Consider the following 17,414-nt stretch of genomic DNA (forward strand, 5'->3'; position numbering starts at 1 on the left):
ATTTTCTCGGTGGCATTATAACAAAGTCGCTCTTTACTCTGATCACAGTTCACTATTTTCGATATTTTCACTAAATAATAAAGAAATTGCACGAAATATCCGAACAAAACATTGAAGCCTTCATAACAAACAAAACAATTAGGCTGACAGTTGACTTGATGTAAACTTGACAGAATAAATAGCACTGACGTTTTATTTTTCTTCGTTGGCAAAGATTTGCGAAACAAGTTCCATACAAAACTTATTTTGTTCCTAGTTGCGTCAGCCTGGGGCAACAATGCCAATGACGGCTAGGAAAAATGTTACCACATACAATTTTTAAATCAATGACATTAATGACATTAGCCATTACTGGGCGATAATTAATTAATAATATGAATAAACGACTTATATAGTTATATAGCATATAAATTTTAATGTACCTATGCTTTTAAATATTCCTTCTATAAATTATAGTTTCGCTTAAAGAGTATAATAATATATGTATAGTGTCCAAAGAGTAGTATAATATTCCTAGTCGCACCAGTGACGTCCAGGTCTGTGGTGACGCCTACAAGTAGTTGCATTATTTTGTTTCCAAACTCATTGCTATTTTTTTTTTTCGTAGGAGTTTTTGTTGTTCATTCGATGTTAAGCTCGTCACAGAGCGATAATATACAAAGAGATATCTTATAACACGGCATCTTATTATGTACGTATATTTTACGTACCATTGACAGAGTCCACACACGAAGCTATAATACATACATAATATAATATAAGATATACATATTTTGGTATCTTACGATATATTTTACTTTGCGATGTATAGTTCGGTATATTACGATATATTTTGGTATATTTCGTCTCTCTCGCAATGTAGGTTCTAGACAGACAGCGATATATTATTATTATTATTGCATTTATTTACAAGCAACATGGCTCATGAAAGCTTTGAAACATAATGATTAAAATTAAAATACAAACTTAAAATTAAAATATTACTAAGATATTAACTAACTTACAGGAAACATGTCAAATGTAAAAGAATAAATAATAGGAAGATAAAATAATAAAATACGAAATATATTTTGGCTTCCATGGCGTGTGTGTTGCTTAGCTATATTATATATAAGCACAGATCTATAATACTACCTATAAGATATACCGCTCCGTCTGTAATGGACTTTACTCAAACTTGTAATGAAATGTTGACATACCTTACTTCAAATTAGGTCCGGAAATACTACATGCGATGCGTAAAGATGATGTGTAAAGGAATTTCATACAGCCTTACACACCTAAGCAGGTAAGGCAACCTTCTTTTATTTTTAAACTTCAAATTATTACACGTCTTGGCATTCAACCATTAAAAACCTATAAGCAAAATTCTGCCATTATGCCTTTTTTCTTTTTTTTTGTCACTTTTTCTTCTTTTTTGTGTATGTTAAATAATAATTCAGGATTTCCTAAAGGGGAACATAAATATGATTATTTTTGCGCTACGACGCACGGTTTAGGAGATACAGCCCCATAAAGTTTTTTTTTCAGTCATGCAGACATATTTTATAGGGCTGTATATCTTCTAAACCCTGAAAATAATAAAATTTTCGTTCCCCTTTTAATAACCCCAAAGTAATAATCATAAAAACACAAAAAGGAAAAAAAGGAAAAAGAAAGAAACAAAAACGTAATGGAGGGCGTACCGCCAAAATAATTACATTTTTGTTCGCCTTCAATACCCCACGCACAGAATAACCTATCACATTAGGATACGAAACAATCATCATTATCATCATCTTACTTTTTTTTAATTGCAAGTTTGAGAAAAGCACTATACAAATCTCGGCGAGCCTGCAACCCTTCGTTTCCCGTCCTCTATAGTAATGTACTATTACTAAATATCGGAAAGTGCCAACAAGTCTTCTTCTTCCTCGCGTTGTCCCGGCATTTGCCACGGCTCATGGGAGCCTGGGGTCCGCTTGACAACTAATCCCAAAATTTGGCGTAGGCACTAGTTTTTGCGAAAGCGACTGCCATCTGACCTTCCAACCCAGAGGGTAAACTAGGCCTTGTTGGGATTAGTCCGGTTTCCTCACGATGTTTTCCTTCACCGAAAAGCGACTGGTAAATATCAAATGATATTTCGTACAATAAGTTCCGAAAAACTCATTGGTACGAGCCGGGGTTTGAACCCGCGACCTCCGGATTGCAAGTCGCACGTTCTTACCGCTAGGCCACCAGCGCTTTTTTTTAACGGAAAGTGCAAACAAGTATTTAGTAAAATTGTGTGCTATGGCCACTTTGATGGCCATACAGCAACATATTGTAAAGTTTGTATTCTTATTACCTTACCTTTGTTATCACGTAGGGTGGATTCTAAAAAGGAGCTTCTATATAAAAAGAGCTGTATTTTATTTTGTTCATTATATTTCTTGATCAACATTCCACTCCTACAGAAACCAAAGGTCGATTACAGACATACTAAAATACGGAAACTTTTCTCATAAGTAAATTACTTAAGTGCACCTTTAAAATTAAAAAAAAATTGCAGAAAAAAAAGATCAATGCTGTCCATCCACCTTTAACCCAAAGTAGGTACCCGGACCTGTTTGTTTAAAAATGTATGAGGTCAATGCCCCCTCCTATATAGAATAAATAAAAGATCACTGACCTTGTGGTATTGTATCAATGTCATCTACTTAAGAACGAGGGGTTTTTACTAGTTTTCAAACAGTCATATAATTCGCAGATGGCCTAATAGCATTGAATAATCTTTATCTGCGTTTTTATGGCTCATGCATATTCGAGCGACAATGAGGCAGATAACGTTCTTCGGTTTATCGATATTGGTGGTAGGCCCTCTTTTCATAATCGAACTATTGTAAACCTTATTTCACTGATTTATGGTCCACCGATGGCCCGTTAAGTGTTGAAGTCAATATATGGGCCGCGACAGACCAAGCTAACTCGGCAGCGATTTTGACAGCACAGACTGTGCAAGTGTTATTTTAAACGGCAAACTTGTATGAAATGATGACGAGCTTGGTTTGCCTCTATCGGTAGGTATTGGTAAAGAAGTGACAGACATAACTTAAGAAAATAACTTATTATTGTATTCCATGGGACTAGCGTAGCGCTAATTCTACTTCCATATTGTAGCAAGTATGAGAGCCCTAGCCTAGAGGTCTAGAAGATCAAGGAACAGCCATAAATGGCCATAAAGGAAAAAGGTGATTAAGGTAGCTTAGTCAATGTTAACGTTTACTTATTAAATAAATATTATAGGACATTATTACGCAAATTGATCAAGTCCCATTAAGGCTTGTGTTGTGGCAAAGAGAATTTGAAATAGAGGTGGATCGTGAAAGAAAATTTTGTAGCCACAGTAAATTTAATGCCATCTTTCGACACATGATTACTACAAAGTTTTCTTTGACAATACACCTCTATATCAAATTCTCTTTGGTTGTGAGTACTTAGACAACGATATATATATATAATAAATAAATACGTAAATACATAGAAAACACTCATGACTCACATGGGTGTTTTCTATGTGTTATCTACACACAAATAAATGCCCTTACCAGGATTTGAACCCGTAATCGTCTTCATAGGCAGGGTCACTACACTCACTAGGCCAGACAGAAGACTGAACTTAAATCGATCTCACTCTTCTTCTTCAATCCTCTAATTTTATGATATTTTCATTCGGTTGGGAGAGCAAATAAAAAAAAGTTCAGTATATTATTTTTCTTAAAACTGTTTATCTCAACACTATTTACTTAACATAACTTGCGATGTAATTCCGTCCTTGTACGCGTTAGTGTTAATCCTCCTCTTCTATCTCCTCCTTGAGGACCAGGCCGCCGAGCAGGCTGGAGTCGGGAGGCAACCACTCGCAGCTCGTATCTTCTGATGAGCATACCTGGAAGTTGACAGGTGTTGAGTGTTACCATCCGCCAATAGGGTTGATTTTTTTGACGTGAAAACTTCTTTAGCGTGTTCACTTTTTGTGATGGGGAAAAAATGTTAAACTCGCGACAGGTCACGTGACCGACAGATTCGTCAGATTGAAAATTCGTAATACGGACATGTGACCTGATCTAAAAACTCCATGATGGTTCTAGTAATGATGTTGAAATTATGGATGGAAGTTGATTTTTCTGAGAGATAAACTTTTTAATGTTAAATAATTGTATTAGTTCTGAAGTGTTAAATTTTTAATGTAATATAAATTGATATATTTGTGTACGATAAATTTTTAATGTAATATAAATGAATATTGTATTTTACCACATAAATGATAGTACTTTTATACTGATAATTAAAGAAATTCGTGAAAATTATTCCTAAACCATTCCAAAATATCAAAACTGCAAGTTTTCGCTTCTGCCGGCCCTCCCGGAGTGCAACCCGTTTTATTTTCAAAGGTTTTTATAGATGGCGCCAGCTTAGGTTTTAACTGTCTCTAGTTTTTTCTATGAGACACGACTTAATAAAGGGCTAACATTAAGGTCATAAAATAAAATAAATAACAAGGATTTCAAACTATTCATATTCATAGGGTTGACAGGTTGAACCTATACTGGCGCTATCTGTAAAATACTTATTCAGTTAGCTTGGTATGGTGAAAGTTGTACTCAACGTATTTTAAGATTTGAGATTGTAAATTGTATGAAGATGACAGCCGTCACTGTACCCAGGGTATTAAACACTAAACACAGTAAAGGCAACCTATTAGTAGATTCGTAATTTGTTTGTAACTGTGTAAACCTAGATCTGGGGGCCTACCGCGAAAACAGAAAATCGCCAAATTGCTTGATCTTTCTCTTTTACTCTTACTAAGACGTAGTTAGAGTGACAGAGAAAAATGCTCGGAAATGACCAACTTCGATTTTGGCGGTTATAGCCCTGTTGTGCATATTCGTTGCTAATAAGCAACGGCGCCGGCGCAATACACGATGACCTACACCGCTGGTAGAGTGGCGAGCCGAGCAGGTCACCACAAAATAAACTGACTACAATCCCTATTATTAGCCGCGTATTCCTATTATAATCCCTAGCTACGCTCGGCCGTCTATATCTTCTTGGTCTACAACCCTTCATCGGGATCGCGGGAGTCAAAGATAGTTGGTAGTCAGACGTCAACTGGTCAAGTTGTCTCGTACCTATTATCACAGGTCGAGCTTGATATCGTATCGCTCCCTCGCGTTCTCTTGGTACCTATCTTTAACGGTCGAGCTCGATTATATTATCGCTCCCTACTTATTATTGTAATTAGTGTTAGTTTAGTATTGAGTTGTGTTAATATAGATTTATTATTTTTACCGCGTCTGAACTTTTTATTTGCAACAATCCCAACACCTAAGTACATATACCAAACCCCACTGCCAAACTGTTATCTAAGAGATATCATTATAACATCCTCCTGCCATTGCTTCGACTTTTTGTAATTACTCTCTATAAAGTTCGTTTAATCCCAGAGACAAGGATTTATTGAGTTAAATAATTCGGTTTCCTCACGATCCTTAGCCGGAAAGTAACTAATTCGTAGGTAAAAACCACATGATATTTCGTACGTATGTTCCAAGAGACTCTTAGTACGAGTCAGAGTTCAATTCGAATTCACAACCGCTCTAGTAAAAGACATACGAATGGTGAAAGATAATAATTACCGTGAATTGTATTACTGTGTCAAGGATACGAGTAATTCGCGGTCAGTCTGAAAAAGGACTTCTGAGAAAGCCCGGATAATACATGTGAATTTTCGAGTACGACATTGTACCGGATAGAACAAAGTGAGGGAGTGTCATCATATTTTTATAAAAAAAATGACATTAATGATGTCATTGTCACTAACCTAACCTAACGATAGAGCCGGACCAAGCTAACTTACTAACTAAAAGTGTGTAGTTAGTAAGTTAGCTTGGTCCGGCTCTATCGTTAGGGCACAGTTTAGACTCTGACCATGCTAACTTGGCACACACTTGATAGTAAGAGTGCATACATATCGTTATCGTATCTACAGACCTCACCGATATTGCATTCGTTGTTTGATACATTGCGGTATTTGATCGATCGATCTAATTCGCTGTACCTCAGTAGTCGCTAATGTAATGCAGTCCATGACGTGTGTGGAGCCGATTAGCGAGAAAACAAAAACAATTGAATCAGTTTTCAATTGTTATATATAACATATATGCGTGTTGGGCAGAATACTAGCCGGCGTGGTCGTAACCTAGCTGCTATACTTATGGCACTTCACTAAAGTGTCAATGTCAACCAGCAATAAAGCTATTAGATGCAATATTATTGCATTTACTTACAACGAAGTAGGGTACATCGGTTAAGCTAGAAGCCAAGGGCATCGCCAAGAATACAATTTCTAACAAACTTATGCCCTTCTTGCTCCCCTTGGCCATCAGACATATGAACTGTCTGCTCTCCGCCCAGCTCACATCAGCTGGCGACGCGCTTGCCAGAAGGTTTTTAAAAATTTACTTATCTGTTATAAAATATACATATACTTTTTAGGGTTCCGTAGCCAAATGGCAAAAACGGAACCCAAAAGATTCGTCATGTCCGTCTGTCTGTCCGATTATGTCACAGCCACTTTTTTCCGAAACTATAAGAGCTATACTGTTCAAACTTGGTAAGTAGATGTATTCTATGAACCGCATTAAGATTTTTATACAAAAATAGAAAAAAAAGCAATAAATTTTGGGGGTTCCCCATACTTAGAAATGAACCTCAAAAAATCTTTTGTCATCAAACCCACAGTGTGTATCTATGGATAGGTCTATAAAAATGATATTGAGGTTTCTAATATCATTTTTTTCTAAACTGAATAGTTTGCGCGAGAGACACTTCCAAAGTGAAAAAATGTGTGTCCCCCCCCTCCTGTAACTTCTAAAATAACAGAATGAAAAATCTGAAAAAAATATATGATATACATTACCATGCAAACTTCCACCAAAAATTGGTTTGAACGAGATCTAGTGAGTAGTTTTTTTATACGTCATAAATGGTACGGAACCCTTCATGGGCGAGTCCGACTCGCACTTGGCCGCTTTTTTCTTAGGTTGTATTGACATAGAGTCAGGCCAAGCTAACTCGGCAGCGATTTTGATAGCATAGACTGTACAAGTGTTATTTTAAGTTAGCTAAGTGTGCCGGGCTCCACGCCGGAATCGCAATGTCAGTGTTCGTCAACGGCCTGCTCGCCTCACGAGCCTGGGACAGTACCTGGCACTTGCAGCTGGTGGCCTCGATGTAGTGGTAGGTGTCGGTGCCGGGCTCCACACCGGGGTCGCAGTGTCTCAGTTTGACTGAGGCGTGCTTGCGCTCCTCGTGACCGCAGACTTGGTGGTGCGAATCCTTATATGGGAAGCGCCAGTCAGCAATCTGAGACATAAATAACGGGTAACATATTGGTCTAGGGTTTGATTTGGTCGTGTTTTGTATGATACTTTATCACTATTACTGTAAATTCCTCAAGAAAATGTTGCTCATGAAATTACTGCATTGTATTTCTTCCCCCTCCTTTCTTTAGCACTTTTCAGATTGCATCCTAAAAAAGTTCAGGGTCGCCGGACCCTGCCAAAATGCCAAATTCTACGAACTATAAACGTATCTATATGGATAAAATGATTCGATTTTGATGAATGTTGGTGTAGAACGGACATTTATAACCAGAAAAACTTTATCTTGACGTCGTCTCAGCACTTTCAGACAGTGAAGTCTGTTTGCATGACCATGTGTATGTGCTAGCACAGCTTGCACCATTCTCGACGCACGCCACTGCCATACAAAGCACCATAGCTGCCACTCACCTCGTAGGACAGACAGTATCCCCAGCAGGACTGTATCTTGACGTCGTCCCAGCATCGTCGTCCAGTAAAGTCCGTCTGCATGGCCTTATGTATGTGTTTGCGCAACTTGCAGCGCGCCCGCGCGTCCCCTACGCATAACACTGCCACGCAGAATAGCACCATGGCCACTGATGTCGCACTACGCCTTGATGACATCTTCGAATGAAATAAAAAAGTTCAAATACATCCGATACTAAGAAAACAGTTGATTATTTCTTAACATCTTTTAAATTTTCTTGAATTATTGAATCGCAACCACAACAACAACGTCCAATACTTCTATAAAAAAACTAGGTTATTAATTAAATATTAATATTTAGTCATTGTTTAGGAGCTATCGTAGTTGGATATTATCAAAAAGGCAAGCGCCCTCAGTAGACACCGTACACATTGGATGAGCCATATCAGATGCTCGGTGAGAGCCCATTTTCTGTATGTAATGTCAACATCGTCAATGTTATTGTTCGATTGATATGTTTATTATTCGATTCAGGGTCGTGATAGTCGTGAAGGAGGCAAGAGATGGAAAAATTTGTTCCTTGCTTAGTGCATGCTCTGAAATGGTATCACTGTCAAGAGTTTCTATCTAAGATGAGAGTAGCCAATAAAACAAAAGCAGTTGTTAATAATCCGATTACCTTGAACGCACTGGAAACTAGGTAATCCTAATCGTCACCACCACCGCACTGTTATATCACTAAGTAGGTAAGTTCGTATTGATATCTATTGTCCGATGAGTACGGTGAAACCAATTGACGCTTACCTTAATGCGGAACTACTTAGATGAAAACAATCCGAACCTTATCAGCTCCTCGGCTCCAAACGATGTGACATAATTCCTCACGAAACATCCTTATAAAGCTCCCTGAGGACGTCAAGACATTTCTGCCGCGCGAGTTCACAGGGCGACAATGGTGTACGATACATTAGCTCCACGACGATTGCGCCATTAAATCCCAGATAAAAATACTATTCTGCGAATAAATTTGAATATTTTCTTTATTTCACGAGTGGATGTAGGTATGCGTTTTGGTGTAATGTCATACTCAAATCCTAAGTTCCGTGAACGAGCAAGTAGTTTAAGTGTGAGCCAGGGTACTCGACGAGGCGATTGTCATTGTCGTGAGTCATGCTGCTAACTGGCGCAGTCAGTAGACTCGTCTAGGCTTTGTTTTTATATCGACGATACTTAAATGGCCATTCTGTTGGTTTGTGTATTAAAATTAATTACAGTTCAGTGGGGAATCTCTTTTCAGCGATAAGACCGCCTGTTGTTGAAGCGAGGATCGATATAGGCCGAGGATGACATGAGGCTATGGAGTCTTCTACACTCCATACATACATGGGGCATTTATGCCTAAAAAAATCGTACTCAGGGGCGCGCCAATCGGGCCTCGGGTCGCGCCGGTTATTAGAGCGAGTTTTACTATTTTCTTTTTCTATAATGGTTGAATTAAGGGGCTGTCAACACCCAATGTCCTTGAAATTGATGTTACTTAAACAGTTTTTTAAGAAAGACTATTTGTTTTAGTCAAGTAAGTAAAATATATGTTCATATTAATTATATTTCAAAGACCGTGGTTGTACTCGATACATGATTGAACGAAATCGGCTCGATAGAAAATAATTGCAAAGATTGGTCTTAAAATCACAATTAAACGGTTCTATGTCTTTATTGTTTTGACTTATGGGTCTGCAATTAAAATCACAATTTCAAAACATTTATATCTAAACCGCTAACGAGTAAAATATTACACTAATAATCCACTTTTTTTTATTTAAATAATCTTCTTATTATTCCCTTGCCCAGGCCCAGTAACATGCGACAGTGCTATCTAATTTACTCCGATACAAATAGACAGTGTGCGCGCTTTAGGTATTGACAGCCTCTTAAGATTTCGAATACCAAACTATAATTGCGTACTTTTCATGTATGGCTCCCACTCATCATAAGATTATTATTTCGATACGCTGTAGTCAACTAAAAAAAAAACCAATTACGTGCCGTCGCGCTCCCATAGAAAAGGCTAAACGGGCGCGGGGCGCGGGGCGGGAGTCGCGCGTTTATGTCTACTGAGATACTTACCAATTTTCATTAATTATTAAGGTTTTATAGTAAAAAAAGTATTATTTCAGATGACTCCTAGAAAAAGTATTGTATACAATAGTGATACAACACGGTAATCGACTAAAAAGGTCTCTATTATACCACGATTGTATAAAATACTATTGTGTGCCAATTTCTAGCAACGAAAACTAGTAGGTACCAGACATAGATAGATATATGTTACGTTAATGTTAATTTCAAGTAACACGTAATTAAGGCATGTTTGCGGGTCACTTCTGCTGGATGCAATTAGCTCAGGACCGAGGCAAGTGGCGTACTAGAAGAGAGGACTATATGCTCAGCAGTGGGCGATAAAGGGCTGATATGATGATGATGATGAAGGCATGTTTTCAAATGAGAGCGCAACTTCAATTGTATGGAAGCGGCTTTTTTATGGCGGACCCGTGTGACTCTTAAGGTGAAAGAAGACGACCGCGGCGAAACCGCTCTTCCATACGTTGTTCCCATTTCTTCTCTGGATATTAACACATTATTGAAAATATTTTCAGTGATTTGACACACCCACCGTATAAATTTAATATACTTTTTATTTTTTACTAATTTATAGCTTTCAAATTTTCCCTGTACTTATAGCGTAAGACGATATTACTTGCCTAAATTCATAGTTCTAGGTCAACGGGAAGTACCCTATCAATTTTGATTCCCTTGAGAGTGTCATAATATATATTTTTTTGCGGCATAAACGGCCGTATCTTTTTTCACGTTAACTTTGAAGTTTGATTTCTTTCACAGCTTCAAGGGACTGTAGATCTGAGTTTTTAATTTCAACTTGATACCTCCACGCGTTCCCGAGATAAAGGGTCTTGACAGACAGACGAACGAACGGAAATTAAAGTGATCCTATAAGGGTTCAATTTTTCCTTTTGAGGTACAGTACCCTAAAAAAATATCTAAGTATTAATATGGATATAGTACTTATAACGAACTAACAAGACAGGAATCGTTGCTCTTGGTATCGGTAACTTTTTCCGGGGCGGGGCTATTAGCCTAATAACGCAAAATGTACAAAAACCGACTTCAAAAATTACCAAAAGCGCCATACCATACCATTGTACCTATAACATTTGAAGAGTTCTCTCGATTTCTCCAAGATCCCATCTACAGACCCCGACTTGGTGCCAACGGGACCATTTCGGGGTTATACCCGTTCGATTAAAAGAAAAATTGAAAATCGATTTACTATTATCGGAGATATCGAGTAACATACATACAAAAAAAAACAGTCCAATTGAGAACCTCCTCCTTTTTTGAAGTCGGTTAAAAAAAGGCCCGGCCCTGACCACTAAGAAGGTCACTCGGACTCCACGAAGCAATGAACTGACTGAGAACAAGTTTTTCGTACGGACAAGTAAATAAAACAAAACACAGGAAGCTTTATCAAATTCGTTTTATTATCTGAGAATTGCAGTATTTATAAATTTTTGTAGTAATCATTATTAACATTACGTATTCTGGATTTTATCGTACTATTCGGCACAATCCATACGGCTTACCTTCTAATAACTTACGTAAAATAACTTACTCGTACTTGAGAAGCAACATATAAATAACTGAAAAAAAATCTCTCCCGTTGCCAAAAGTTAAGAACATTAGAGCTTAATTTGTCTTTAAATTACTAGCAAATATATACTATGTATTTTGCATATTTATTTATTTATTTATTAAGGTTTGCCAACAGCAGTGGCAGCATGGTTCCATTTTTATCGCTTGTCACTATGCCCGTCACTTTCGCACTTACATACTTGTTAGAACGTGACAGGCATGGTGACAAATGATAAAGAGCCGACCATCTTAGCCCTACAGGTGTAATACAAATACAATTGGACTTAAATAATAACCACAAAAATCATACCGGAGTATTCACCCAATTATAGGCAAACACAACTTTCTAATACTACATATACACACATATAGCAGTCTTAACGTAATTTTAGCCCATATCTAATGTATGTTATGTACCTACCTAATGCCTCCAAATTCCGAAGTTCCAATATCCGTATAGCAACGTGTTTACATACATTTCAATTTCGGGACAAAAACACAGTCATTCATTGTAGCAAGAAAATTACTGACCAGAATATAACTTTTGTTCAATCATATTGCAATAAATATTTACGGATATCCTGAAATATCATAACATTCGTATTTTGACTATAGGCCATGTCTAAGTGAGTCCAATACTTGTCTTTCACTGGTATCGACTCTATAACGTTCGGTAGCTTACTGTTTAACCACTGCACATCCTTGACGTCCACTATTCCATCGTTTTTACCGTAAATCAACACCACCGGGACACTCACAGCTCTCAAGTCATATTCAGGGGGGCGATCACTTCCATACCGTTTTCTGTTTTTCTCTCTTCCATAATTATATTTAGTAAATGCCGGATCCAGCATACTTTGGCCGTAGCGAGCCATGTTCTGTGTGGAGGTGCCTGCTAACACATGTTTGTACAAAGTTTTTAAAGTGTTCCTAGAGATAGACCGTGCATGAGGTGCGTCTAACATGCCCAAAACCCACTCACAGAAGCTCGATGCTTGATCGTTTTGACATAAATTACTAAAAAATTCATACGTCGGCAATCTTCTCGCGAACAACTCCCAAATGCCGAGTGATTGCAGAAAATGTTTTTGGTCCTGTATAATTAGCGGTACCGTTCTAAACATTACAGATTTCGTGTTGATCTGTCTGGTAGCAGGCGCTAAAGCGATCATTAACTTCGCTTTACCACAATAGCCTGGCCTTTCTGAGCACATGATGAAGAAAGTGCCGGCTCCTTGAGAATATCCGATGTAGTTGAGCTGCTTCACGCCGGTGCTTCTTAAAACGTACTCTATTAATCCAGGGATATCGTAAAGTCCGATTTCGTCGACGGAGAACTTCCAGAAGCGACTTTTATTGGGGTCGAGATGGAGGTGTTCGCGGGAGTAGTATGTGCCTCGGACGTTGCCGACCCAAGTGTCGAAGCAGGAGTCCGAGAGAAGAAAGGCCAGGCCAGCGTCGGGCCCGGCATCCAACCAGCAGTCGGCGCTGAGCAGCAGCCCATGCATCAACAACACTGGCGTGCGCCGCCTCGGCTCCATACATTTCGCACCTTTCGTTATCCGAAAAAGCTTCAGCAAGTAACCATCTTCAGTTGCCACTGTATGCTCTTCAGACTCATATCCGTATGCAGTCGCAGTTTCCGTGAAATTTAAATTTAAATTGAGTTTATTTGAACTGGTCACTCGGTGTCCGGAGTTGAAGGATGCTATTAATAAGAGCACCAATAAGCCGTCGGGCCTCAGCGGGCACATTGTCGGAACTGCGACGATAAAGCCTGTGGAGATTATTATAAAAACAATACTTCGAGTTCGAGCGCCAGTCGGAATGAACACATAGTGCATTTATTGTGAAATGAACTATACAATATTTTGTTTTGAAAAATATGGAAAGAATATTATTGTTAACAACACATCGGAATTTGGAATAATCAAAAACCTAGTTATACATATTTATTATAGCCACTCTATCCGACGTAGGGAGTGGGGGGAAATGACGGAACGGGGTGGTCATTTGAAACTTTCAGCAGGTGTAGCAGAGAAAGCGCTTTCATCATAGTCCTTGTCATAGTCTCACTTTCATTTCCATCTTCTTCTAAAAAACCCTAAGTGACGGAGACGTATTGAATCCCACCAAATTACGCAGGTTGTTTTTGGTATGTTTAAATGTTCAAAACGTCCTTTTAATATCGTTGCATTGTGTATGTTCTGTCCATCACGGGCGCACGCGTATATTCCATTTATAGAAAATCCTATATCTAATTATGTGTTTTCATAATTTGGTGTGTTGTCTGTTGAGCCCTACAGTTGACTGACAGTTGTTGACTAGAGAAAGAGATTACCATTGGGCATTAAATGTGATATGTGATACTTATAAATGTGTATTTTTTTATAGTACATCGGTGGCAAACAAGCATACGGCCTGCCTGATGGTAAGCAGTGTCCGCAGCCTGTATGTTATGCAACAAGGTTTAAATAAATAAATAATAAAATATATTAGAACATTCTAAGATACATTTTCTGTGCCTGACACATTCATTTATAGAAATGTGAATATAACTTTAGATAGATATAATTAGATAAAATTAGGTAAGAATTTTACCTAATAATAAAGTACAGCTATTCACTTATCCCCAAAAATGATAAAATTGGTTTCTGTGCGATAGGTAGAGTATTCTTAAGCTAAGTGGAAATCCCTTCGGCAAATCGCAAAGTGCGTGTTCGATCGTAACTGGAGTTATTAACGCAGAAAAGTTACTCGCCTTGCGATTACTTTCAATGTCTTTTGTTTTCTCCATTATTTATTAAATAGCGGCAAAATAGCGGTTTAATATTAGCGTGTTAATTAATCGCAACAATAATAAGTTTTTGGTAATTATTTCAGTTTTGGTACAAGCTTTTATAGCTGACTGTACTTTTCTTTCCACAGGCAACTAATACTCAACGAGACAAAATTCTAAAAACTCCAGACGCAATTCGGTTGCGTTGTTTTATCACAGAGTTCCAGTGGCCACCTCCTGTCTCCATCATCAGATCAGCTCAATGGTAACATAATATTGCATTGTCATCCGACTTACATATGTGTACAAATTTTCAGCTTCATCCGAAACCGGGAAGTGTGTCAAATTTAACTTGCAAAATTTGACCCGTACAAACACATAGTTAAATATGTACATAGGTACTTACTGTTCTTTATATCCTCCTGCCCTAAGGTTGTTTGGAAGAGATGGCTTACAGCAATAAGACCGCCTGTTGCTACCTTTCTTGACAATTTGTTTTTAAATTTGTTTTTTTTTTGTGGTGCAATAGTAGTTATTTGTGCAACAAGAGAGGAAGGTTGGTTTTTCTTGCGAGGGACTCAAAAACACAAGATGTAAAATAACTTTGCTCTTGTGTGACACATATAACATTTCACCTCAGTACCCCTAGTGTAAATAAATTTGATTTTGAAACGTGACGTACGCGTTTGCGTTTAGTCTCATTTTGTATTGGATTTTGAAAGAGCGCGCCAAGCGGGACGTTTTGGAAACTCAAAATCCTATACAAAATGAGACTTAACGCAAACGCGTTCGTCACGTTATGATGTCGATAAAATTTACACTAGGGGTACAGTTCACTTTTCACATCAAGTTAACCACATTTATTTACATTCATGAATGAAAGGCATCATCATTATGATGAAAGCTTCTAGAAATATTCCTGTATTCATGGCCTTCACTAAATTAAAAAAGCTACTTTGTCTCCCTCCCTGGAGTGACGAAAGTAGGCTTGTTCGAGCTGTTGAGGTGAAAAGAATATTTACGTACTTTTATTTTACTTCCTTACATTGCAAGTGAAATAAAAGTTTGTAAAAACATAACCGTTATCTTAATGTAGATTGTTTGACTGTTTGTGGAGACTGGTCTGTTTAAGCTAACTTTATTGAGTATATCATTATAGTGAGACACCTCATTCGGTTCTCGTATGTTTCTTTTATCCTAATGAATGTTTTAATTATACGGAATTTTGACTCTTAGAGACTCTATACATCTCTAAGGATAATTTGATAAAAGTCATTTAGTTCTGACATTTAGAAATATTTACACCTCTAAATAATTTTAGATTTTTTTTTGTATCTGTTTGTTTTTCTTATTTATTATTATTCTAGTTATTTTTGTAATTGTATTTTATACTTAATTGTTGATGTGCTTGTTTTTGTTTGTATGTAAATTCCATGTTGAAGTGTAAAAGTGCCCTTGTGGCCTATTTGCTGAATAAATGTTGAAGTTGAAGTTGAAATTGTGGATATCATTTAGTTCGGTCGCAGAGCAAATATTACCTATTCCGGTTAAAATTGTTGAAAATGGACACTCACTCCAATTGCTACAACAAATGGTAGTTAATGACTGGCTCTGATAGTTAGTTAAATGTTCATGCCAAGTTTCATGTAATTTAAGCATGTTGTTTTAAAATGAGAGCGTAACTTGGATTGTATGGGAGCGGCTTTTTGGCGGCGGGTTCGTGTGACTCTTAACATTAACTCTTCAAAATAAACTTTACCCAATTAAACTTTCTGTACCTAGTTAGCGGTTACTTGCCAAGTTGATAGACTTGGCAGTGGCCGAAGGAAGGTAAGAACAATACATTTTGTGCGTCGAGCACGACTATTTGATTTCATATTTGTCTACCTGTATGTATCTATAAGTTATTATTACAATGTACTTATATTTAGGCCTGATTGGCCTTTGATTTAGAAACATAGGGCCCCTAGTCACTTGGTATGGAACATTAAAAGTAGGGGGGGCCCTTTTCCATCTCAAAACCATTGCTAGGTTGCCTGGACCCCTAGGTCCGGGCCTAGCTTATATCGGCGCCTTATACTACTACTTAGGTACAGTCTCGTTAGAAAATATCGATACGACGATTTCTTTCAGTCCTTCTGCCGCCGTGACGGCCCTTGCAGATGTATGACGTATGTTTGTCCAATTTGGAGATGAGATGGGGCTAGTGTGTCTACACATGTGGCGCCCCACACCAGCACCACACCAGTACCTGACCTACCTTCCACGAGAATGCTGGGGGGCTCAAGTAGAGCTGGCACGTTGATGCTGGTAAGAGACCGGCGGAGAGTATCGATGAGCGCGGGGTGCCTAGAGTAGTCTTAGTTGTATACCTACTATTTAATTTAATTGCAATCTATTAAATGACAAATGTTATAAAAATTATGAAAAAGAAAACGAGTATTGACTATTTACTGATTTTACCGTACAAAAAGATTTTTTAAAGGTTATCTCGAATACCGGTATTCATTCCAAAATTCCGGTATTGAGGGCTTATATCGAATTTCAACAACGTGCACCGGTATTGAGAATTGTCCGATATTAGATGCCCTAGCCTCACAGTAAAAGTTGCTCAGTATGTAAACCTTCGTTTTTAATTGCGTGGAATTCTGACAGCTGTCATAATTTGACGGTTCAGGGATAGTGAACATTTTTCTACTGTACATATTATTATCAATTATTTTTATATGAAGTTAATATTTCTTGCATGAACTCTTATTTGACTGAACATTTTCAAAGTGGGCAATTCCCTTGAACGTAATTTCAAACACATTCGCACGTTCAAACTGTTGAAAGCCGAATTACATGAGTCATGACTTAAAAAATTATGCAATTTGTTTGAAATGGAGGGTACATAGATAATATAAGGAGAACACACTCACGGCTCGGTCACGACATCGTGCGGCGGCAGCAGCGGCGAGCGGCGGCCATAGGATGGAGTAGAACACAGCGACCCGACCTTTGTTCCTACCTATGGACGCCACTTGCCGCTGCCTCCGTCGCACGAACGGCGGATTACGTCAAAACGCTTGATAAAACTCAATCAATTAAATTGTTTGATTTTAGGAAA

The 17,414-nt window shown here is 37.9% G+C and overlaps 2 protein-coding genes across 2 annotated transcripts; both read right to left on the bottom strand.

The window, feature by feature from the left end:
* Window positions 1-860: 860 nt before the first annotated feature.
* LOC133515469 (thyrostimulin beta-5 subunit-like) lies at window positions 861-8,425 on the bottom strand. Its single transcript, XM_061848022.1, has 3 exons — window positions 7,818-8,425; window positions 7,231-7,389; window positions 861-3,910 (listed from the first exon to the last, which is right to left on the bottom strand). Exons 1-3 carry the CDS (start codon window positions 8,010-8,012, stop codon window positions 3,812-3,814), a joined length of 453 nt encoding a protein of 150 aa, XP_061704006.1. The 5' UTR covers window positions 8,013-8,425; the 3' UTR covers window positions 861-3,811.
* A 986-nt stretch (window positions 8,426-9,411) lies between these two features.
* Window positions 9,412-15,799, bottom strand: LOC133515459 (lipase 3-like). The gene has a single exon (XM_061848012.1). It carries the CDS (start codon window positions 13,368-13,370, stop codon window positions 12,075-12,077), a length of 1,296 nt encoding a protein of 431 aa, XP_061703996.1. The 5' UTR covers window positions 13,371-15,799; the 3' UTR covers window positions 9,412-12,074.
* Window positions 15,800-17,414: the final 1,615 nt, after the last annotated feature.

This window comes from Cydia pomonella, chromosome 2 (assembly GCF_033807575.1).
Source record: "Cydia pomonella isolate Wapato2018A chromosome 2, ilCydPomo1, whole genome shotgun sequence".
Classification (NCBI taxonomy): Eukaryota; Metazoa; Arthropoda; class Insecta; order Lepidoptera; family Tortricidae; genus Cydia; species Cydia pomonella.

What these genes read in the sequence shown, in the direction of transcription:
- LOC133515469 (XM_061848022.1), bottom strand. Translation starts at nt 8,012, where the DNA reads ATGTCATCAAGGCGTAGTGCGACATCAGTGGCCATGGTGCTATTCTGC. An exon ending in GATACTGTCTGTCCTACGAG is followed by an intron (nt 7,390 to 7,817) that starts GTGAGTGGCAGC and finishes TTTATGTCTCAG; the next exon opens with ATTGCTGACTGGCGCTTCCC. An exon ending in CCACCAGCTGCAAGTGCCAG is followed by an intron (nt 3,911 to 7,230) that starts GTACTGTCCCAG and finishes GTCAACTTCCAG; the next exon opens with GTATGCTCATCAGAAGATAC.
- LOC133515459 (XM_061848012.1), bottom strand. Translation starts at nt 13,370, where the DNA reads ATGCACTATGTGTTCATTCCGACTGGCGCTCGAACTCGAAGTATTGTT.